General features: G+C 35.7%; 1 protein-coding gene across 1 annotated transcript; it reads left to right on the forward strand.

Moving 5' to 3' along the window:
• The first annotated feature begins 545 nt into the window (after positions 1–545).
• LOC134266408 (uncharacterized) lies at positions 546–24,034 on the forward strand. The gene is made up of 7 exons (XM_062748655.1): positions 546–660; positions 858–1,061; positions 1,148–1,318; positions 21,729–21,920; positions 22,525–22,714; positions 23,309–23,523; positions 23,712–24,034. The coding sequence occupies exons 1-7, from the start codon at positions 612–614 to the stop codon at positions 23,876–23,878; spliced, it is 1,188 nt and encodes a 395-aa protein (XP_062604639.1). The 5' UTR covers positions 546–611; the 3' UTR covers positions 23,879–24,034.
• The last annotated feature ends 235 nt before the right edge of the window (positions 24,035–24,269 follow it).

Here is a 24,269-nt window from a genome sequence, read left to right on the forward strand (position 1 = left end):
GTAGGTCCCCATCCACTTTCAATAGGCTCATGGCAGTGTAAAGTCAAAGAAGAGTTGGTGGTAGTAGTGTTTGAAAAAATTGTATATTCGATCCAGACCCCCCCCCCCCCCCACCACCACCACCACCACAACTACAACAACAAAAAGGGCCAATCACGAAAAATCAAGTACGAAAAATTCCAATAGAATTAACAGACGGCAAATACCCCCCACCCCCCCGGATAAGAGAGAGACAGAAATAGTGCATGGCTATTTTAATAGAAAACGTGATCATACTTCTTGCAACAAAGTTAAATCTAATATAAAATGTTAATCCGAAATGTCCGAATTATTTCAGTGGAGATAGATACAATATTAAAGTAAACACATTTTTCAAACTTATTTTTATTAGATTTAAATTTAATATAAAAATAAACCCTTACTTCCTCTGTTAAGAATGAGTTTATCTTTGCCCTCATGCAGTAATTATCAGGAATTTGCAAAAAAAAGGGGGGGCAAACAAATCCCAATCAGTGTGCTCGACCATGACAAGAGTATATAAATAGAATTTGAGCGAGTGAGTGCGTGCAGCTCGAGACGAGTAGCGCAATATCAGAAAACAGGCGATTGACATGATGAGATCCTTAAAAGTTCTGTTGGTCTTACTTTCTCTTTTTTGTGGTAAGTTACTGGAGTAGTCATTCCGTGCTATATAAAACCAGACAACCCAAATAATGCCTTCAATTCACGCAGCAGTTTTGAATTCGAACACGCGTGAAATAAAAGTCGAACCATTCGAACACATGCATATGTAATGCACATGTTTGTTCAAATATAAAGGTGATATAAATAAATAGAGATCTTTGTGGAAATTTTAGTGTCCCTTTCAAGGGAGTTGGACTCTGGGGATGATCTACGTGCTGTTCTCAGAAAACTGGAGAGACTTCTGTCAAGGGAGATCACTGGTACCAACCCCACACCGGGACCAGATGGAGAAACCGATAAAGGACTGTCCGGGGTGTTCAACACGATTCTAGAACCGTACTTCGGTAGCTTTCCAAGTGGAAATTTCCAATTCACGGGTGGGTACAATTTTCAAAAAAATAACATACACATAATCGACTTTCTTTGAGCAACTTTAATTTACGTCTAGTCATTTTTTCATCAGAGCTGTCTTTGACACGTGAAGAGTTTGTGAAAATTGCGAATGAATGGTACACCACCACTCTCTCAAGGGACTCATCAGAGTTACAACAAAAGGCGTTTTCCAACATGACCAGTGTTCTATTGGAGGCCATTTTCAAATGTCCAACAGCAAAAATCAACCAGATGGTTTTCTGTGAGTATAACAGTGAGAACAGCGTCTGCTATGAGCGAATACAATCTTCCATTGAGTAAAATGCTTATTGAGGTTTTTCATACTAATTGTTAGTCCATTATTTACATACTGATCATGACATGGAACACACGGCGAGTGCAATCGGCAATCCTCGGCTGACTCCGCTACGCTTGATTCAAACCTCGGATGTGTGATTAGTGGAGGAATACGCAACAGATCCTTACATTTCTCCGCCGGAAACTGCCTTATCACTCATTTCATATTTCGCTCTGCATAACGTTCTTCGAAAATGTTTCTTAATTTGTGCAATTCTTTATCGTAAACAGGTTTTTATTACAACCTCATGTTAAGAGCTAGTCCGCGAGAAAACCATGCAGAACTGTCCAAATCGAAGGTTGTCATATCTTAATGAAATTTGGTGGGTAGTTAGACTTTATAATATGTTATTAAAAAATGACCAAAAAAATTCCCATCATTCAACATGGCAGCCGTAGGCAGTGCCACCTCCTTTTTGCACATTTAAGTGCAAATGCACTTAAAAAATTCAAGAAAAATGGTAAAATTCACATTTGATTTATTTTACTCAAAATTAAACTTGCATTTCCATTAAGGTATTTTGAATAACATAAGACTATGTTCTTTCAAAATTCACATTTATCATAATCAAATATGCAATGTATCAAAGGGCAGACAACTCTTGAAAATTGGCATGATGCCAATTTTCAAGAATTGCCAAAAGTATTACAAATTTAATGCCCCAAATTTTCCAAGACCAATCTTTGAAATTATTTTTTTATTTTATTGTTCAATTATAACTCTAAACATTATCTTTGCAAAATATTTAGCTTGGGAAATAATAAATGACTGAGATATGGGGATTTACAAATTTCCAAACTTCGAAAAAATTGCTCAAACTCAAGTGGGTTACAAAGTCAGATATAGTACTTTATATTATAAATAATTGTTGTTAGATGTTGAAACATGTAAACATTTTCTTTGAAATAATAATTAAGAGTGAAAAATATTAAAATTAAAAATTAAATAAAACTAAATTGTCAGAAATTACCCCTAATATGAGGATTAGCATTTTGCCAATTGTTTAGAATGAAAAAAAAACATAATAAATTGTATTGGCTTACTTGCAATTTTTCAACAATCATATGAATATATATGTTCCTTACATTTTGTAAGTTAGTTTCTTTATAATAAATAAAAGGGAAATTACAAGTATTTAAATTCAAACGGACTCAGTATCATTCATATAAAATTAGAGATTTGAACATATAAAATTTGAGCCTTCAGTAAGTTGTTTGCTAGCTGCAGAACTGTAGCTCTCCGAAAAAATATATATTGATAGACCGCAGGGCTACAGTGCCACCTGTATTTTTATTGCGCATAAAAAATGCGCATGGTTCTAGATTAATTCTTCCAAATTCTTACCTCAATTGCAAAAACGGCTAGATTTCAATAAAGTCCTTACTCCTTTATCAATTAACGGCATGGTTTACATCACAGGTGCTGGAGGACAGGACCCCCCCCCCCCCCAATACAATGTGATATAATCTATCCTATCAATTTAGAAAAGAATGGGTGGACTTAACTAGCCAGAAAAAATGCTGCAAATTTAAGTTCCATAAAATGTTAATTTTTTTCCATCATATAAACCCACGATATCTTAACTGGTATTTATGGTACGGATGTGAATTTAAAATGCTCTTTTCGAGGTAAACTAAATAAATATCGAAGGCATTGTGCCTGGAGATTTGTTGAATATCAATAGATAATCAGGGTCACGTATTTTTCATCGTCTGAATACATAGTCAGCGCATGTTTGTCGGCTGTTCTTACGAAAACTGTAGTTGTATATTGAACAAAATAATGTCATATTTGAAGGAGAAGAGCCGATAAATGTGCGCTCACACTTAATTTAACAAAAAACATGTTCTAAACAAACTTCTCGCTTCCATTGTTATTACTTCGATTGACCTGTTAAATATTACAATTCATCACGTGATGTCCACCTACGAGTGAACTCGATCGTGGAAAATCTTCAACCTGACCTAGATGTAAATCATTATGTTTGGTGCCGTTTTCAGAAATTAGCACATTAAATGTTGTTTTCATTTTGCGTGTCCTCACATTTTAAAAAAAAAAAATCATAATGACATCGCTGTAATATTTCAAACACGTATTCGAATTTCTAGAGAGAGAGATGGAGAGAGAGAGAAATGTCAACAATGACACCGATCGATAGCCCCGCCTCCTATTAATATTGATAGCGCGACCTAAAAACCACTCCGGGTACATGTCAAATTCCGGAAGACGACACTAATGTATCGTTGTTTCAATTTTGATTCATGGCAATAAGGCATTGCTTTTGTACATATGTTCTAGCTAAAATAACCATGTATACGTCGCTCTTTCTAGTGGTTGTAAAATATTTTGGATTCACTTTATTTTCAACTTGTTAGAGTAATCTCAAAAAGATCCAAAATAGGGCGTTAAGTCCACCCATTCAAAGGTTTAAAGTTACATTTTATAAAAATATCTACCCTCTCTATATGATTTTTATATAGAGAATGTAGGGTAGATTTAATAGAACGTTTGTTTTAGGTAATTTTTCGATTTGCTGGTATAGATCTTATCATAAATACGGCAATGAAAGATATTTTATGAGAAAAAATTCGAAAAAGCCTAGGGGTCTATATCGAAGGGGGGTGGGGGGGGGGTCCTGTCCTCACCTGTGGTTTACATCTGTACGAAGCGCGTTAGACCGAAATATCTTCTCAATTCCAGGTCCAGGAGGGCTATTAGAAACAATTATAAGGAATGTTTTGTTGTGGAAACGGTGAAAGAATATGTTAGGAACACACAGTTGGTAAAATTTTGAGATGACAGTATTAAGAACACGGAGAAATAAATCGAGAAACGGCGCATTTTTTTTTGTGCGCAATAAATATACAGTTTTTTCAATGGGTGGCACTGTAGCTCTCCGGTCTATCAATATGATTTTTTTTTCGGAGAGCTACAGTTCTGCAGCTAGTTGTTTGCTTTCTGTCAATTTTAAATTGGTACAATCATTGTAAAAATACTGACAGGGGATATTATACAAAAAGCTCCATAAAGGAGGTTAAGAAAATGAAAGATGCTGGAGTTTACTCTTATCCCACCTCCCGAATCAAACAATTGTCTTCTTTTTTCGCTTGGCAAATTCTTTTCAGGTAAGTTTAATTTTAACCCCCCCCCCCCGGGACCCTTTCAAAATCGTTTCTACGTCACTGCTTTGACTGCAATTTTTGTGAATAAGAGATTTTATGAACATGAATAAATCAACTTTATTTAGATAATGGGGGATTGAATTTCTAAGATATATATTGTTTATAAATTTGTTTTAATGTGATTTAATCTGAAATATTTCCGTTCCGTTTTTCTTTCCTCGTTTTAGCAATTAGAACCCTTTTCATTTTTCATTATTTTATCCATTTCAATATTAGTATGTAAATTGTGGAGAGGTGGATGGGGTTAAACGATTGGGTACTAGATATACTCGTATATTTAATATCCTGACCTTGATTGACTGACACGCCCCTCCCCCAACTGTTTTCAGTGGATACATGTAACATTAAAAAAAAAAAACAATTTATCTCTGTCTGCAATGGTACATGTATTAATAACACCATTATGGTTATTCAGAAAAAGTATCAAATATTAATTTACACAGTCTTAAACAATTTTATTAATAATGTTTTGAAAATAATTTTGGCGAAATTTGATAGCCCCCCCCCCTCCCCCCAATTTGAATAAATATGAATCCAGTTGTAACGTGAAGCGGTCACCCATCCAAGGGTTAAACTGGCTCGCCGTTGCTTAACTTGAGTCCTAGTCTTAGAGCTTTCTAAGCAGATTGGAACCTGACTTCAGATACGGCAACCTCTGCCGTCCACAGACACGAAGTCTGTGTATGGACACTAAGTCCTAGCTCTAAGACTTCCTGAAGCAGGACACCAGTCACTACGCTGCCACCAACTTTGTAACGTGAAGAAGCGGTCACCCATCCAAGGGTTAAACAGGCTCGCCGTTGCTCAACTTGCCCGGAGGGAGACTCTACCGCATCACCAGAAAAGCTAGCTCACTGGCGAGGCAGTACAAGTTCCCTATACATGTATACTGTCCGCTACACAGTCTTTTATCATGTATATAGTCAGTATTAAATTTTTACCACTTTGTACTGCAAACTAGCAAAGTTTTGGCTGCAGTAACAACTCATACTTTCTTTGGGGGGGGGGGAATAGTACCCTCCCCCGAATAATTTTGCCAATATTTATCGTGGAGGGTCCTATATCGATGGGGTACCTAAATTGGTGGCATCTCCTTTTGAGCTGATGATTTTTAATGTGAGGTCTGACTTTATCAATATATGAATGTTACGTAACACAGTAGTTTAAAGTATGTAATGTAAAATTAAAAATATTCCTAGGAATGACAGTGTTTGGTTAACTCAAAAACTTACTAATTAAATTAATGAAACCTAAACAATTTACATGTAGATTAAAATTACAAATTATTTTTGAATTTGTTGAGAGTATGCAATCAAATACCTGTTTGTTTTCTTATATTTTCTCAAATGATGGAAGAAGAAGAAGAAGAAGAAGTTGCTAAGACACTTAGAAAACTGAGTGCGTTTATATTGAAAATATATGATTTTAGTTAGTCATTCCTCCATGATTTTTCTATCCCTCACTTATTTCATTATTACATGTTTCATATGTGTTTTTCTTTTCCTTTTCATTTCTGATTATGTATATCATATACTTGTCCTCTGACCTGAATGTATATGTTGCAAATATTCTTCATTGTCCTCATGTACCTGAAATGGTTTGAGTGAATAAAATGATCTTGAACTTGAACGGGGCCAGGTGCCTTAAACAAAATATCAAATGTATACTTTGATGAAAAAAAATATGTTATTATTTGATTTAATTTCCTATTCAATTGTACTTGTTAGGAAAAATTTTGTATCTGTTAAACGTTAATTACCATGAAATACATGTAGATTCCCCGAGGACAGAACCCTATAGAAAATATACCTACTACATGTATATGCCCAAAATAGAAAAAAAAACAACATCTAATGAACTTTTATTTTTTTATTACTTTCTATGGAATTCTTGGTATTTTTTTTATAGTTGATAATGTAGGTTGTCCCCCCTCCCCCACACTGAAATTGCTTCCTATGGGCCTGTTACATGTATTTGTTTAATTAAGCTAAATTGTTATTTTTTACATTCAAGTGAAATGGGGTTCGTTTTATAAGTAAACTAGTGCTAATTGTAACGGGAACCGTTACAGATGTTCCCCAAACGCTCCCCAACTCCTTTTTGGTGCCATATTCCCTGTAAGCTTCATTAAATAAGACAAACTCTGTGCATTTTTGACTTTAACAACGTTTTCTCAGAAGGATACCAATTATATTCAAATTTTAGCATTGCACCCGTGCGCATGTTCATGCATGTGCGTTATAATCATATCATCTTGTCTACACTATCTACATATTTAAATATACAATATATTAAAGCATTCGGTCCAAAAGTATGAAAAATCACTCTTTCAAATGTATTTTTATTTCACTCGTTCCAAATGCACGCACGTACGTGCACGTGCATGATGACCATACCTTCTTGTAGGAGTCCCTTATATCTATCTATGTTCTAAATCCCATCCTGTTTGGTTGAAAAACAAGGGAGTTTTAGCCATTTCAAGTTTAAGCCAATCAGATTGTAGCACATGTGCATGCGCATGATTTCATGATTTTTTTTCTATATCATATTGTAGGATATCCTAATGCATGACTATGTTTTAAATTTCAAAGCATTTCTTCAAAAAACAAAGGAGATATAGCCATTTAAAGTTTCAGCCAATCAGATTGCAGCACACGGGCATGCGCATGCTTTCATGAAAATTCTTATACATCATGCTGTAGATCTTCATAATGTAGGTCTATGTTCAAAATTTCAAAGAATTATGACAAGAAACAAAAAAGATATTGAGACTTTAGTTTCAGCCAATTAGAGCGAAGCGCACGTGCATGCGAGTGAGATCTTACTTTTTTGACCATGTCATTTTGTCTATGCTTCTTATATATACTTATAATATGAGTTTCAAAGCATTTCATCAATAATTTAAATAGTTACGTCTGTATCAATTATACTGGATATTTCTCGTGTTGCACGTGCGAGCTCTTGCAAGCACATGTGCATGCACATGCTTTCATGATAAATCTTATAATACAGGCTGTAGATCTCCCTAATATATGACTATGTTCAAAATTTCAAATGATTTTATCAAAAAACAAAAAAGATATTGAGACTTTAGTTTCAGCCAATCAGAGCGAAGCGCACGTGCATGCGCGTGCGATCTTGCTATTTTGACCATGTCATCTTGTGCTTACTACTAATATATCCTTACATTATAAGTTTCAAAACATTTCGTCACAAAATAGAAAAGTTACGGTTATATCCATTTTATATTGGTTATTTTAAGTTTTGCACGTGCGCGCTCTTGCAAGCACGTGCGCGCAAAATGACCTTGATTCCGCAAATCTACATAACATGCCTACTTACCCTAAAAAGGTTTCACCTAAGTCGGATGTGTAGTTTACAAGATCACTCGCGGACAAAATTTTCCCAGGAAGAAAAATAAGAATAAGAATAATAACTAGTGCTAATTGTAACGGGGACCGTTACAGATGTTCCCCAAACGCTCCCCAACTCCTTTTTGGTGCCATATTCCCTGTAAGCTTCATTAAATAAGACAAACTCTGTGCATTTTGACTTTAACAACGTTTTCTCAGAAGGTTACCAATTATATTCAAATTTTAGCATTGCACCCGTGCGCATGTGGATGCATGTGCGTTATGATCATATCATCTTGTCTACACTATCTACATATTTTAAAATACAATATATTAAAGCATTCAGTCCAAAAGTATGAAAAATCACTCTTTCAAGTGTATTTTTCATTTCACTCGTTCCAAATGCACGCACGTGCGTGCACGTGCATGATGACCATACCTTCTTGAAGGAGGCCCTTATATCTATCTATATTCTAAATCCCATCCTGTTTGGTTGAAAAACAAGGGAGTTATAGCTTTTTCAAGTTTAAGCCAATCAGATTGCAGCACACGTGCATGCTCGTGATTTCATGATTGTTTTCTATATCATATTGTAGGATATCCTAATGCATGATAATGTTTTAAATTTCAAAGCATTTCGTCAAAAGACAAAGTAGATATAGCCATTTAAAGTTTCAGCCAATCAGATTACAGCACGCGGGCATGCGCATGCTTTCATGAAAATTCTTATATATCATGCTGTAGATCTTCATAATGTAGGTCTATGTTCAAAATTTCAAAGGATTATGACAAGAAACAAGAAAAATATTGAGGCTTTAGTTTCAGCCAATCAGAGCGAAGCGCACGCACATGCACGTGAGATATCTTACTTTTTTGACCATGTCATTTTGTCTATGCTTCTAATATATACTTATAAAATGAGTTTCAAAGCATTTCATCAATAATTTAAATAGTTACGTCTGTATCAATTATATCGGACATTTCTCGTGTTGCACGTGCGAGCTCTTGCAAGCACATGTGCATGCACATGCTTTCATGATAAATCTTATATAACAGGCTGTAGATCTCCCTAATGTATGACTATGTTCAAAATTTCAAATGATTTTATCAAAAAGTACGTAAGGGTTGCCCGCAACCCTGTGTCTCGCCTGCTGTCGCTGTGGTTAGTAAGAAATGATTGTCTGATAAACTGAAGCATTTATTGATATTTCAGAAGGAATAACTCAAAAATACAATAATAAAGAAATGGAACAGCTGACTTAATATCTAATCCCTTGGCGATTATATTGGCATTTATATATATATACATATACCCTGTAAATTCACAAATTATTGTGATGTTTTTATTATTGCGAATATTGCAACGTGTTATGAGTCGCAATAATTTGAACTTGCATTTTGAAATCAAATCCACTGTATATGTATCAAGTCATTCATGCAGAAAATGTAGGTGAAGATTACCTAATTATGGTACTGATATTGTTGGTTACCCATGATGTGTAGACTGACAAATTATCATGCCACTATAAGTTATAGTTGCTGAGATATGGACCTCCACCATAAATTTATGCAAAGTCACTCATGCGGAAAAATGTAGGTCAAGATGACCTAATTCTGGTACAGGCGTTTGTGGTTACCCATGATGTATCCACTGACAAATTATCATGCCACTATAAGTTATAGTTGCTGAGATATGGACCTCCACCATAAATTTATGCAAAGTCACTCATGCGGAAAAATGTAGGTCAAGATGACCTAATTCTGGTACAGGCGTTTGTGGTTACCCATGATGTATCCACTGACTAACTATCATGCCACTATAAGTTATAGTTGCTGAAATATGAACCTCCATTATCAATTTAACCAAAGTCATTCATGCAGAAAAATGTAGGTCAAAATGACCTAATTCTGGTACTGATGTTGTTGGTTACTTATAACCTGTACAATGACAAATCATCATGCCATTATAAGTTATAGATGCTGAGATATGGACCTCCACCAAAAATTTAACCAAAGTCACTCATGCAGAAAAATGTAGGTCAAGATGACCTAATTCTGGTACTGACGTTTGTGGTTACCCATGATGTATCCACTGACTAATTATCATATCCCTATAACTTATAGTTGCTGGAATATAGGTCTTCACCATAAATTATCATGAAAAAACTAAGTCCAACTTAAGGAAAAAATACGGAAAAATTTGAATTTTTTTTTTCAAAATCATACTTGGGATATAAATTTTTATCCATACTGAATATTGTGTCCAAATTTCAAGAAGACTGAATAAAATTTGAGAAAGTTATTGCAGTTTATAAAACTTTGACATTTGGGTTAACCAAAAGTTGGACGCCGACGACGACGACGACGACGACGGAATCTATGGTCGCTATGTCTCGCTTCGCGACATTCGTCGCAGGCGAGACAAAAACAAAAAAGATATTGAGACTTTAGTTTCAGCCAATCAGAGCGAAGCACACGTGAATGCGCGTGCGATCTTGCTATTTTGACCATGTCATCTTGTGCATGCTACTAATATATCCTTACATTATAAGTTTCAAAATATTTCGTCACAAAATAGAGAAGTTACGGTTATATCCATTATATATTGGTCATTTTAAGTTTTGCACGTGCGCGCTCTTGCAAGCACGTGTGCGCAAAATGACCTTGATTCCGCAAATCTACATAACATGCCTACTTACCCTAAAAAGGTTTCACCTAAGTCGGATGTGTAATTTACAAGATCACTCGCGGACAAAATTTTCCCAGGAAGAAAAATAATAAGAATAATAATAATAAGAAACAGAGTAAAAACAATATGTTCCCCAACTTCGTTTGGGGAACATAATTAACACAAACACCATGTTGTAGATGTGGATAAGTGTATATTCAATCAGTATTATCACAGCTCTGAAATATATAAACAATAATAAATATTTGATAACAATACATACATGTAGATCACTTGCCAGATAGCACGGTCAAAATGAGAGTTATTTCCCTTAAATTGTGCTCATGGATAAAACATTAAGAGTTGTCTTTCTTAATCAATAATATGTACAGAGTATAAATACTGGAATTTATAGATGAAACAATCAGATCAATTATACTGAACTTTTCCAGAATAATATAATTATATGGACAATATTCAAAATATATATACATCATACCTATATGTGATATAAAGCCAATACTCCAAATATACAATGATGCGTGAACTCTTACTCAGTGATCTGTATATAAATAATAAACAACTTTACTGTATTGCTCTCAAAAATGTACATACAATGATATATGAAATTATTACTTTTCATTATTTACACACTCATAAAATAATCACAAAGACTGAATCTTCATACTTCATATTAGAATATTAATATTTAGGAATTAAATAGATAAACAATTATATAGAGATAATGAAATTAGTAAAAGTCAACTTACATTCTGTCCAGTCTTGGTCATGGTCGTAAATAAGTCAATATAGACAAACAAAATATATCAAACACCAATATGTCTGCTGGTCAGACCAAGATCTCAAACAAAAGTAATTAACTAAGCTAAAAACCAAAAGAGAGGGAAAACAAACCAACCAATGAAATCCAAGTTGGCCCTGACACTACACAAGATATAAACAGAAAAGGGACAGGGGTTTAAATGACCACTGTGATGTCATACATCTATAAATAACTCAATGAACACAGATTAATGTAAATAATTCCATGTGGATTTATTCAATAAATGAAATACTGAAAAGAAATAAATATGATAATTAAACTGAATTAATTTAATCCTGAAATATAATAATTAACATATGAAATAAATCACCCTATCACATACTTCCCCTCTTCGTGAAATGACGTCCTCGTCATTTACTATTTCATAAATAAATAACGACTGTAAAATAAAATAAAATCATAAAAACATAGAATATCACCGAGAACTATATACACTTACCGAACTGTCTCAACTGACTGACTTAACTGACTTTCTGACTAATTCTTACCTGTAATAATGTCTATCAGAGCCTTTTCCACTAGTTCTTTACTGTTGCTAGAATGAAATACATGACTGGAAGCTAAAGTCTGTAAATAATCTGCTCTTGTCTTCCAGTCTGGCTGTTGTGTTGCTACCTGTTGATTTACTACATAATCTCCACTGGTGATCCATGATGTTGTTTTCTTTGTCCTCTGAGATCTTCTAGGTACTGTCTGCTGTTCATGAGCTGAATGTTCCTCAGAATTGGTATCATCCAAATCATCATCATCAGCTTCATCTTGCTGCTCTGTATCTGCAGACGGTTCCGTTTCCTTCACATCAGTGTCTTCTGTAATAGTAGCTACTGAAGTACCTGTGTCATCAACTTGTTCAGCAGGTGAAGGTATTCCGGAACTACCCTCATCTTCAGCGCTCTCTTCCTCATTGGCCAATAAATTCTCCTGTTGGCTACTTCCTGTCTCAGAAGCAGGTGCACTATCCTTGCTATGTGCAGTGGATGCTGCCTCCTGTACTATCATCTCCTCGTCACTGCTATCTGAGTCACTGTTATCCTCATGTGAGGTAGTCAGTTGCTTGGTTCTTCTCGTGACTCTAGGCTTTATCCTTTTCCTAGGTGCTGGCTTAGGCCTTTCTCTTAGTAAATCAACATCTAAGTGTCCTATTGGAAGTAAAAGGTTCCGATGTAAAGTTCTCTTAAAGGTGCTGTTGTTTTCCTTTCTCACGATATACACAGGAACATCCTTGTTTGGTTGACTTTCTACAATATATGGCTCTTCCTCCCATTTATCCGATAACTTGTGTGTGCCTTCAAATGCAATGATCTTTACTAATACTTTATCTCCAGGCTGAATAACAGCATCTCTCGCCTTAATGTCATAATTCTTTTTCTGTCTTCCCTGGGCATTCTGGATAGATTTCTGTGCCAAATGATATGAATGTTCTAATTTAGATTTCAAAGATTTGATGTAGGAGTTCAAGTTTTCATGTTGATTTGGTCCATCTGTTTTGAAAATGAGATCTACTGGAAGTCTGGGTTCTCGTCCAAACATAAGAAAGAAAGGTGATTGTCCTGTTGTTTCCTGTTTCATTGAATTATAAGCGTGAACTAAAGTTGAAATGTGAGACTTCCAATCCTGTTTTTGGTAATTTTCAAGTGTTCCTAACATCTTGAGAAGAGTCCTGTTGAAGCGTTCTGTTAAGCCGTTGCCCATGGGGTGGTAAGGCGTTGTTCTCGACTTGTTAACTCCAAGAATGTTGCAGAGCTCCTGTATGATCTTTGATTCGAAATTTGCACCCTGATCACTGTGTAGTCTCAAAGGTATCCCATAATAAACAATAAAATGATGGTACAATGCCTCAGCTGTGGTTTTGGCAGTTTGGTTCCTTGTAGCTACAGCCTGAGCAAATCGAGTAAAGTGATCAGTGATAACCAAGATGTTTTCGTATCCTCCTTTTGATTTCTCTAGTTTAAGATAGTCTACGCACACAAGTTCTAACGGTTGCGATGTTTTGATGTTTATAAGGGGAGCTCTTGTTGTTGGTGTTTTCCTTAAGAGACATCTTCTACAGTTTGAAATAAAATGTTCTGTGTCTGTTGTCATTCCGAGCCAATAGAATCTATCCCTTAATAAGCTGATGGTTTTCTCTCGGCCTGGATGTCCCATGTCAGTATGTAGATGGTATAATACTGTTCCAATGCATGATCTAGGTAAAAGTATCTGGGATTTCTTTCTGTCATTCACCATTGTTTCTCTAATGAGTATCCCGTCTCGTAGTCTAAGTTTGTCAAAATTCTTGTGTAGTAAAGCATGGTATTGCATGTTGTTGTATGGTAGATGATGTTTTGCTGGCTTGTACTGATCTTGTACGTACGGTATCCAAAATCTTAACACTGGGTCATTGTACTGATGACGACGAACATCAACTTCTGTCTGATCATTCAAGTCTGGTAGGTTGTCAACTGATGATGGAGATATGGACAAGCATTGTACATAGGGGTGATTGGATACAGCTGAGTTGCATATGGTTTTAATGGAATCAGATGTTATGACTTCCTGGTTTGGTATCCTGCTTAGTCCATCTGCATCTGCATTGTGTGATCCGGGTCGATACAATATCTCAAAGTTAAAGTTGGCCACATCTGCAATCCATCTTTGGCTCGTCGCATCAAGTTTCGCTGATGTTAACACATACGTGAGTGGGTTATTGTCTGTGTAAACCTGGAATGTTCCTCCATATAAGTAGTCTCTGAATTTTTCACACACAGACCACTTCGAAGCCAGAAACTCCAATTTATGAACAGGGTAGTTCTTCTCTGATTTTGACAAACTCCTGCTAGCATAGGCTATAACCCGTTTGAAGTTGTTCTGCGTCTGATATAATACAGCGCCAATGCTTGATGATGAGGCATCTGTATGAAGTTCAAAGGGTAAGGAGTAATTGGCGAATCCTAGAATTGGATATGTTGTGAGTTTCTCCTTAAGTTTGTTGAAGGCTTGTTCCTGCTCACTACCCCATCTCCACTTGTCTGATTCTTTTAATGTCCTGACACCCTTTCTAGATTTCTTCTTTGTATTTGGTAGGAGGTCATTCAATGGGCGTGCTATTGTTGAAAATCCCTCGATGAATCTCCGGTAATACCCAACGAAACCCAGGAACTGGCGAACTTCATCTGAGTTTCTTGGCTGCGGCCAGTTCTGTACCTTGTTGATCTTTTCCGGGTCTGGTTCTATCCCCTCCTCACTGACTATGTTTCCTACATATTTCACTTTGCTCTTGAATAATTCGCACTTCTTCGGTGATAACTTAAGATTTACTTCTCTTAGTCGTTGAAAGATCCTTTCCAAACGTTCTAAATGCTCATCGTATGTCTTGGAGAAGATTATCAAGTCATCCAAATAGATGAAGCATATATCCAGGTGGAGCCCTTCAAAACATTCCTCCATAAGCCTTTGGTATGTAGCAGGTGCGTTGACTAGACCGAATGGCATGCGATGGTATTCATAAAAGCCTAAAGGTCCAACTGTAAACGCAGTTCTTTCCTTGTGACTTTCATGTAACTCAACCTGATGGTACCCACTTTTCATATCTAAGATGGTAAAGAATCTATTTCCTGCTAACGCATCCAAAATTTCTTCTATCCTTGGTAACGCATAGGAGTCTTTCTTTGTCCTAAGATTTAGCTGGCGATAATCTACACACATGCGTAGTTCGTTGTTTTTCTTGCGACAAAGGACAACGTTACTTGACCATGGTGACTTTGACTTCCTGATAATTCCTCCTTCTAATAGTTTCCTCAAGTGATCTTTGACCTCTTCAAACATGGCCGGTGGTATTCGCCTCGGTCTTTGTTTAAATGGTGTGTCGTCGTGTAAATCTATCCTGTGTTTCACGATGTTAGTGTGTCCTATGTCAATGTCCGACTTCGAGAATACATCCTCATATTTCCTCAATAAATGTTCTGCTCCTTGCTGCTCTGACACTGTAAGTTTATCTCGCTCGATCTTCACCAAACTTAAGACATCTTTAGTTTCTTGGAGGCTAGAACATGGTAAAGCTGTTTGATGTGGTTCAATTTTCACTGGTTGTAGCTCGCATATGATGGATTTAGGTGGAACTTGTACTGTCCTTGTAGTTATGTTGTCAATGTCCACTCTTATCACCTGACTGGCTGGATAGGTATAGTCTGTAAGTGATGGTACAATATCCAGGTCTGATGGAATAACAGAGCGGGGTGTGGCTTGTAGAACAGCTGTTGTAGACTGATACAGTATTGCTTTGTCGACATATCCAGATATAGAAACTGTTGAATTTGGTGGTATAATAATACAGTGATTTTCAGCTGATTTCACAATTCCAAGTCGGTTATTGTTGCGAGCAAGTTCTTTTTCTCTTATCGTCATTCCTCGAAATGCGAGATACCATGGTGTAAATAATGCAGCATCCTGTAGATATTTGTCTCCATATTTGTCCTTGACACCATCTAGCATGTGTTGTAATATATTCGTTCCAATAAGTAATGGTACTCGACTGTTATAGTTGCTGGTGGATACAACAAGTAATGGAAATTGAAGTGGTTCCTCCAATGATTGTGGTATTCCTTTACTTTGGATGGAAGCTTCAATGTATCCATAATATGGTAACTGTTGACCATCTGCGCACTCGACTTGTAAAAGTTCTCTTATTGGATGAAGTTCTAGATGATTAAGATGTTTTGTATAAAAATCGTGACTAACTGTGGAAACAGTAGATCCAGTGTCTATCAACGCTCTAACTAAGTTTCCTTCTAAACTTGCTTCCACTTCTGATGTATTTCCTACCAATTCACTATTTCTATTTTTAGTAGGGCCTTTCCGGTACTGACCTAGCGTTTGCCCCGCAACGAAGGTCTCCTCACGTTTAAATATCTCCTACTGTGGTCCATACGCACTTGACAGTTACGGGCAATATGTCCCGGTTGTCTGCAATTGTAACATATCACAGGTTCTCCATCCTCTGTTTGAGTGGATTCCTGATTGTCATATCCATACTCATAATTATAGTTGAACCCCTGAGTATATCTTGGACCATTGTAGTTCTTGAAGTTAGGACGTCCACTGTACGAGTTTCCATATCCATAATTTCCTCTTCTAGACTGTGGCGGAATTCTGCCATATGATTCTCCAAGATCTTTCCTGTTTGTACGCTGTTGTTCCATGGCACTGACTTTTGTAGTGAGCTGTTGAATCATTCCTTTAAGTTCCTTGATCTCATCTCCTTTCTCAGCTTCACTTGATGTTACAGCCATATTTGATTGTGCCTTCTTTGTTTCATGTTCTTTTTCCACAAGTCTGATTTCCTTCCTAAGTTCATCAAAATTGGTCAATGCATCAAATTTGTATCCGGTAATATCCTTGATCCACTGATGAAGACCATTCCAGAATTTTGATCTCAATTTCTCATTTGAATCCTCCTTGGTTGCAACTCCTTTGATAACTGCCTTTCTATAAATCTCCTCTAAACGACAACTCCAACTCATGCTATCCTCTCCTTTTTCTTGTCGCGCACTGTAAAATTGTTCCATAATTGTCTCTCCTCGTTCTATGGTACCAAACACACTCTCCATCTTGTCCAGTATTTGGGTTACAGTGGCTCCAGGACCAAGTCTCATAGCAACCTTGCCTGCATCTCCTCGCAATGATCTCCTAATTGACTGAGCAATTGTCTCCTCCTTGCACTTCTCCTTGATCAAACAATCCACTTCATATCGCCAAAGATCATATGTGGTGTCATTCTTGCTGCCGTCTCCAGAAAAGCAAGAGATCTTTGGGATGTGGGTCGAACTGATGATGCTTCCTGATGCTGATGCTGATGAAGTTCCAGTATCCGCGTGCGGTTCTGTCTTTACATTGACAAATTCCTCCTCATTCATTTGTGCAACATACTGAGTCATCCATTGTTTGAAATCCTGTGCTGTATCTGCTTTAGGTTTTACATTTAATTCTTTGAAAACTTTTGCAATTTGATCGAGTTCCTCCTGTGAAATGTCGACGGACATGATGATTTGTTGTTTGTTGTTTGATTTCCAAATAAACTTTTCTAATTAACTAAATACTAGCTAGGTACCTAGTAACTAAATCTACCTTAAAGTATTATCTAAATTAATCTAAGACTACATCCTCTGAAGCTGAAGAATCCAATGTAAAATCCAATCCGAAGAGTCCGAGATGAAGTCAAATAATCAAATCTTACTAATTAATTAAACTAATTAAACTTAAATTCTAAATATCTACTTAATTAAACTTTAAACTCTATGTAACACTAAATTTCACTGAAATGCAAAGTATTATTAATCACCTGAAAAACAAAATTTCAAATTAAATTTTTAAATAAGCTGAAATAAAATTAAATTAAATTACCAAATGAAATAAATAAATAAAAGTTTAAATAATAAACTAACTAAATTCTAAATAAATATAACCTTAATCTAATCTAACCTTAATCTAATACTACCTTATAAATAAGTAAATGGTTCTGAAGAATGAAAGATAACTCTAACTACAAACTTACTCAAGGAAGATAACTCTCTTCAGTACACCGGGTGCGCTCAAGCGTGACGAACTCTCGGCCAGGGGTCAAATACCCGATGTAAACAAAATCACGCGAAATCAAAGTAAACGGTACAATAATGCAAAATAATGATAAGGAATTCAATGTATAAACAATAAATGACGGACACAGGTGAATCACCAACACACTGATTACTCAAAGTAATGTGACCTTACTATGTATATGTACTGAAATGTACAGTAATCTGGGTATTAAATAAGCTAATTCACATGTTGACTACAGGGGTGATAAAGGGGTATTAAAGCTACTAAATACTGTAGAACTAGATCAATGAATCTAAATCAAAACAATAGACTCACTCAGACACACTAGTCACCTCAAAATCACCTGTAAACAAACTACCTGTACCTTCAAGTCTAAATGTAGGTCACATATGTCAAGGTCAGCTGATCAAGAGAAAAGAAATTAGTGTGGGGTGGAAACCAGGTATATCAGATTAATAGAATTAATTTCTTGCACACACTACAATAATTTGCTCAGAAATAAATAATATTTACACTTAATATATACAGGAAGGGTATAGAAGGCTTTTCACTTTATAACCAAAATATGCCTGTCACTTGTCAGTCCAAAATATACGTGTTTTGAGCACAATTGTAAAATAAAAATACCTTACCGTGCTGGCAAGCTTCTAAACACCAAATGAATAAATATATAGTCACAAAAGTTCAAATGAAATGTCACTGGTCATTCTCTGAATGTCACTTTCACTGAAAGTCCAGCGTTGAGTGGATTGCGCAATACAGTCTCTGTCTGTAAACACTACACGTCGGTGGATCCTGGATCCTCCTCGGCGTGAGATCCTCACGGCTAGTGCGCCTCGCAATGGTCAGTCAGCCAATCCTTATCCCGCCGTGGATGCCATTGAAATGGGGTTCGTTTTATAAGTAAATTAACACAAACACCATGTTGTAGATGTGGATAAGTGTATATTCAATCAGTATTATCACAGCTCTGAAATATATAAACAATAATAAATATTTGATAACAATACATACATGTAGATCACTTGCCAGATAGCACGGTCAAAATGAGAGTTATTTCCCTTAAATTGTGCTCATGGATAAAACATTAAGAGTTGTCTTTCTTAATCAATAATATGTACAGAGTATAAATACTGGAATTTATAGATGAAACAATCAGATCAATTATACTGAACTTTTCCAGAATAATATAATTATATGGACAATATTCAAAATATATATACATCATACCTATATGTGATATAAAGCCAATACTCCAAATATACAATGATGCGTGAACTCTTACTCAGTGATCTGTATATAAATAATAAACAACTTTACTGTATTGCTCTCAAAAATGTACATACAATGATATATGAAATTATTACTTTTCATTATTTACACACTCATAAAATAATCACAAAGACTGAATCTTCATACTTCATATTAGAATATTAATATTTAGGAATTAAATAGATAAACAATTATATAGAGATAATGAAATTAGTAAAAGTCAACTTACATTCTGTCCAGTCTTGGTCATGGTCGTAAATAAGTCAATATAGACAAACAAAATATATCAAATACCAATATGTCTGCTGGTCAGACCAAGATCTCAAACAAAAGTAATTAACTAAGCTAAAAACCAAAAGAGAGGGAAACTAACCAACCAATGAAATCCAAGTTGGCCCTGACACTACACAAGATATAAATAGAAAAGGGACAGGGGTTTAAATGACCACTGTGATGTCATACATCTATAAATAACACAATGAACACAGATTAATGTAAATAATTCCATGTGGATTTATTCAATATTAAATGAAATACTGAAAAGAAATAAATATGATAATTCAACTGAATTAATTTAATCCTGAAATATAATAATTAATATATGAAATAAATCACCCTATCACACAAGTATCTTAAAATAAGTTTTCCCCTCTATCGTAGTGCAATAATACTCCACAACAATTCCCTAGGTGAAGAAAAAATGATCATACATAACTTTCTTCTTTCCATATTGACATACCTGTCACTTTTTACCCAATAATACAAAAGAGTTCCAACAAGGGGAGATAACAATTAAACTCCAGCAAATTGGTAACAAGAGGGTAAAATAAGCAAAAGAAAGTTATATGAAGTGTCCAAATCAGTTATTCCTCTTCTAAAAAATATATTAGATTAAGAATCTTCTCTTTTTCTTTAAATATCATAGAAATAATCCAAAAATATGGTAAAAGACTGTTATTTAAAATATGTGAAATTGTAGCAAAATATGGTATTTCAAAGTTAATTTACAGCATGTAGATATTATTTCTCAAGCTCAATATTTTAATACAGAGTAGACCTAAGATCATTCTTAAAGTAACAATTAATTTGATTTAATTTCAACCTTGGTCTTGAGAGAAACGAGCGTCTAAAAATGATTAAAAAATCATACTCATTTACTTAGGATCTATAAATAGATGTGTAAAAAATAAAATATTCATTTGATTTAAGTTTTTCCTCATTAATTGTGTTAATTGGACAATGACTTTGACAATAAAACAAAATTTGAAAATAAACTGATGACAAAAGGTAACTTTTTGACTTGATCAATTTGCATACATTTTCCATTAAATTTTGTGTGATTTTCGACAAATATGCAAATGAGCTGTTACTAAAAATAGATGCAGGGTTCGACATTTTTTTGTGGATATTCTGACTTCACCTTTATGTAGAAAATTTTAAGCCACTAAAAATTCCTAAGTTGCAACCTTCCATTTGGACGATTTTTTGAATTTTGCATGGTTTTCTCGCAGACTGGCTCTTAATAGGCTTTGAAAGCAAGAAAAAAAATGTTGAGCGTGCCACAAAATAACTTCGAGTTCAAATGTATGACATTTGAAAGAAATTCAAATAAGATCACATGACTGAATCAGCAAGATGGTAGATCACCAATGACGTCCGAGGTTATGTGCGAGGTACGTGTCATCCGAGGAACTCCGAGTGCGGCGAGTGTGACCGATCGACAGGGGATTCTCGCTCCTCCATGGTACCTGATCCCACCTCTGTTGCTGTAGTGGTCCGTGTTTGCTATGCTATTGATTTGTGTTGTTTGAGTGGACTTTGCGGCTTGAATGCTGTCCACTATCTCCATGTATTTGATTTTATCAGATTTCGGTTCATTTAACAACGTAATTTTAATCAGATTTTTTTTTCATGAGGAGATGTAAATCAATACAGCTCCTTATGAAACGCAAACTTCTATAAAATCTTTTGATTGGCCAATTGAAAACGGATTGGAAAAAATAAAACATATAGAGATAACGAACAGTATTCAAGATCAAAAGTCCATAAAACATTGCAAAACAGGGGCAGAGCAAACACGGACATCCAAAACATCAGAGGTGGGATCAGGTGCCATGGAGGAGTAAGCATCCCTTGCCGACCGGTCACACCCGCCTTGTGCTCCTTGTCATGATAAAGAAATAAGGGAAAAATCCGTCATCAATTCAGTGTATAAATAATGGACTAACAATTAGTATGAAAAACGTCAGTCAGCATTTGACACGTATGATAAAGAAATGATTGGTTCACTGTTACTTGATGCTGAAAAGTCAAGATTGTTAGTTTCCAAGCTTTCTAATCCTTTCAGTTAGTAATGATGGATTGTCATTTATTCTAACATTTAATGGCACCATATTGTACATCATTTTCTGTATTCGTCCAGACGTTCTGAAGGACCGGGAGCGGGCCATGACAGAGGGTGACCGGAATATGTACGACTACGTGAAAAAAATCCTAGAAAACCAAATAACGAACGACATCACGAGAGAAAGTGTCGCCCGGATGATTGTGAAGGATGCGCATAGACATATGTTTGGAGACTTTATGAAGTACATCAAGTTCTTCTACTTTAAAGGTACACAACTATAACATTTTCCCCTCGTTTTTTTTCTTTGAGCAAGTTATATAGTCGTGTTGTTCTTTTTGAACGGTCTTCCTTGTAAATTATTAACTAATAGTGAAAATTCGTGTAAATGTAACACACAAACTGAAAAGATAAGTTAAACAAGATGTGTTTGTGAAACCCTGATGCCACCCATATGGCAGCTTCTGGCAAGTTGACTTTTCTCAAAAGCGTAGGTACCCGAAGGAAGATCTTGCTACAGGGAAACACCTGTGAAAAAATGAAAGCCCTAGTTCTAACTGTTCAAAACTTAATGGCTGAGTTTAAAGTTTTTAAAAAGTGGGTCAACTATACGGCCAAAGCAAAAGGTGAAAAATATTCATACCCATTGAAAGGTCTTGTCACAAAGAATACACGTATGAAGTATGAAAAAAAAAACTAACAACAACTGTTCAAAATTTATGGCCAAGGTTATAGTCTTTTTTTTTTTGTAAAAGTAGGTCAAACTCCAAGGTCAAGAGGTCAAATTTGGTGGTACTCAAAGACAGGTCTTCTTAGATTTAATAATTTACTGGGGGCATACAAATTAAATGTTTTATATTCTAATATACTTCAGATATCATGGAATTCTTTGGCAAAATGAAGACCTTGTTATACGAAGCTAGAAAAGATGAACTGAGTGTTTCTGAATTTGACCAAAAATTAAATGAGCTGCTTACGTCGGAGAGTAAGTTTGATTTCAAATGTCCTCGCCTGCAACATCTATGGGATTTTCACCAGGCACTCGCCGTTCGTTTTCAACAAAAGTAAGTTTGCATATTTTAACCGGTTTCTTTTAAAATTTTTATAACTTAGTCCTTATGTTCTAAACCTGAGTAGAGTAAAATAATACTGGCATTGTCGGATCTACCCTCGGATGATCTCGTCTTTTACTTATTTCGTGATGATAAAAGACGAGATCCCTGTGGCTTTGGGTATTTGACGACGTGGCTAAGGTTAAATCAAGCGTGGAGTCCAGGAACCCCCCCCCCCCTCCCCACTGGAATTGCAGAGTTATTAACTGTATATACTAAACCAAATGAAAGTTAACCCCCCCCCCAGGAAAAGTGGACCCCTCCTCTAAAAACAGTTTTTGAAGTCAACAACTACCCCCCCCCCCCACACACACACACAAACACACACACACGAAATTGGTTTTTCATGTTTTGGAAATGGGTTGACGTTTTTTCTCTTTTTCATTTGTTTTAATTTTTATCTTGCTTGTCAAAAAATTTCTAGGTTGATTTTTTTTTACTGGGATTGAACCCACCCCCCCCCACACACACACACACACAGACGAAATTGGTGATCTTTTCAACGAACATTAAAAGTTTTTAACATTTTCACTCATAAAAATATAGGTTTTCCGAGGACAAACACTTAGGTGAAGCAAGGACGACGATGACAAAATACTTGGCTGGATACCTAACCAGTGATCCCACGCCTGTCGTCAGTGCCATTCTCCGAGTCTACAGCAAGTACGTGAAGGGGGCAGTGCGCAACTTTGAACGAGTCGAGACCCACATGACTACTCGAAACATGGACGACATCATCAACTTTGTGTCTGAATTCCTCAGTATGTATCCTAATAAGAATGATCAAATTTCCTTAATTTGGATATACCGGTATCTCTATTTCCTAATAAATCATACAATTGATAAAGAACTCGGGCTGTTACAGGCCCATGTTAGCCCGGGCATGCACTGTAATGCCCGAGGACTACTTTTCCGCTTGTGACGTAATTGTAATATATAAATCTTGCAGATGAAGAGCAGCTTCAGTATTTGAAGTCTATCTTTGAATATCTGAAAGTAACAGAAAGCGGCAGGAACATTGGCAGTAGAGGAATGGGTTCATCCTCCGATTGGGATGATATAATAGAACCCGACAGTGGATTTGGAGGAGATGAAAATACAGAACCATTCCCATAGATGGAGATGGAACAATCGAATGATACCCTGTGACTCCGGATAACGAATGGTCCACCATATACTAGCGACGACACGAACAGAATTTCAGTCTCCTGTGCAATTGGAGATTTTGATCAATGAAATATGAACGAAGTCAATGACAACAGACTCGTAGAAATCCACTTTATGTTAACAATTTATTTCTACAAGTTTTTTTTTTCTATTGAATCGATATACTATAATTTTCTTTGATGCATTAAAAAAAATATATAATATTTTACTCAAGCAGGAAGGAATTAACTACGCATATACAAGCCAGCAGGGTAAATTTTAAACGTTTTTATATTGACTTGTTTACGAGAGAAACATAAGTTTTGTCTGACCTGAAAACCAAACTTTTGAGTTCGTTTCT

The sequence above is a fragment of the Saccostrea cucullata genome, unplaced genomic scaffold (assembly GCF_032062105.1).
Source record: "Saccostrea cucullata isolate Sc308-1 unplaced genomic scaffold, CSIRO_AGI_Scuc_v1 ctg1069, whole genome shotgun sequence".
Lineage (NCBI taxonomy): Eukaryota > Metazoa > Mollusca > Bivalvia > Ostreida > Ostreidae > Saccostrea > Saccostrea cuccullata.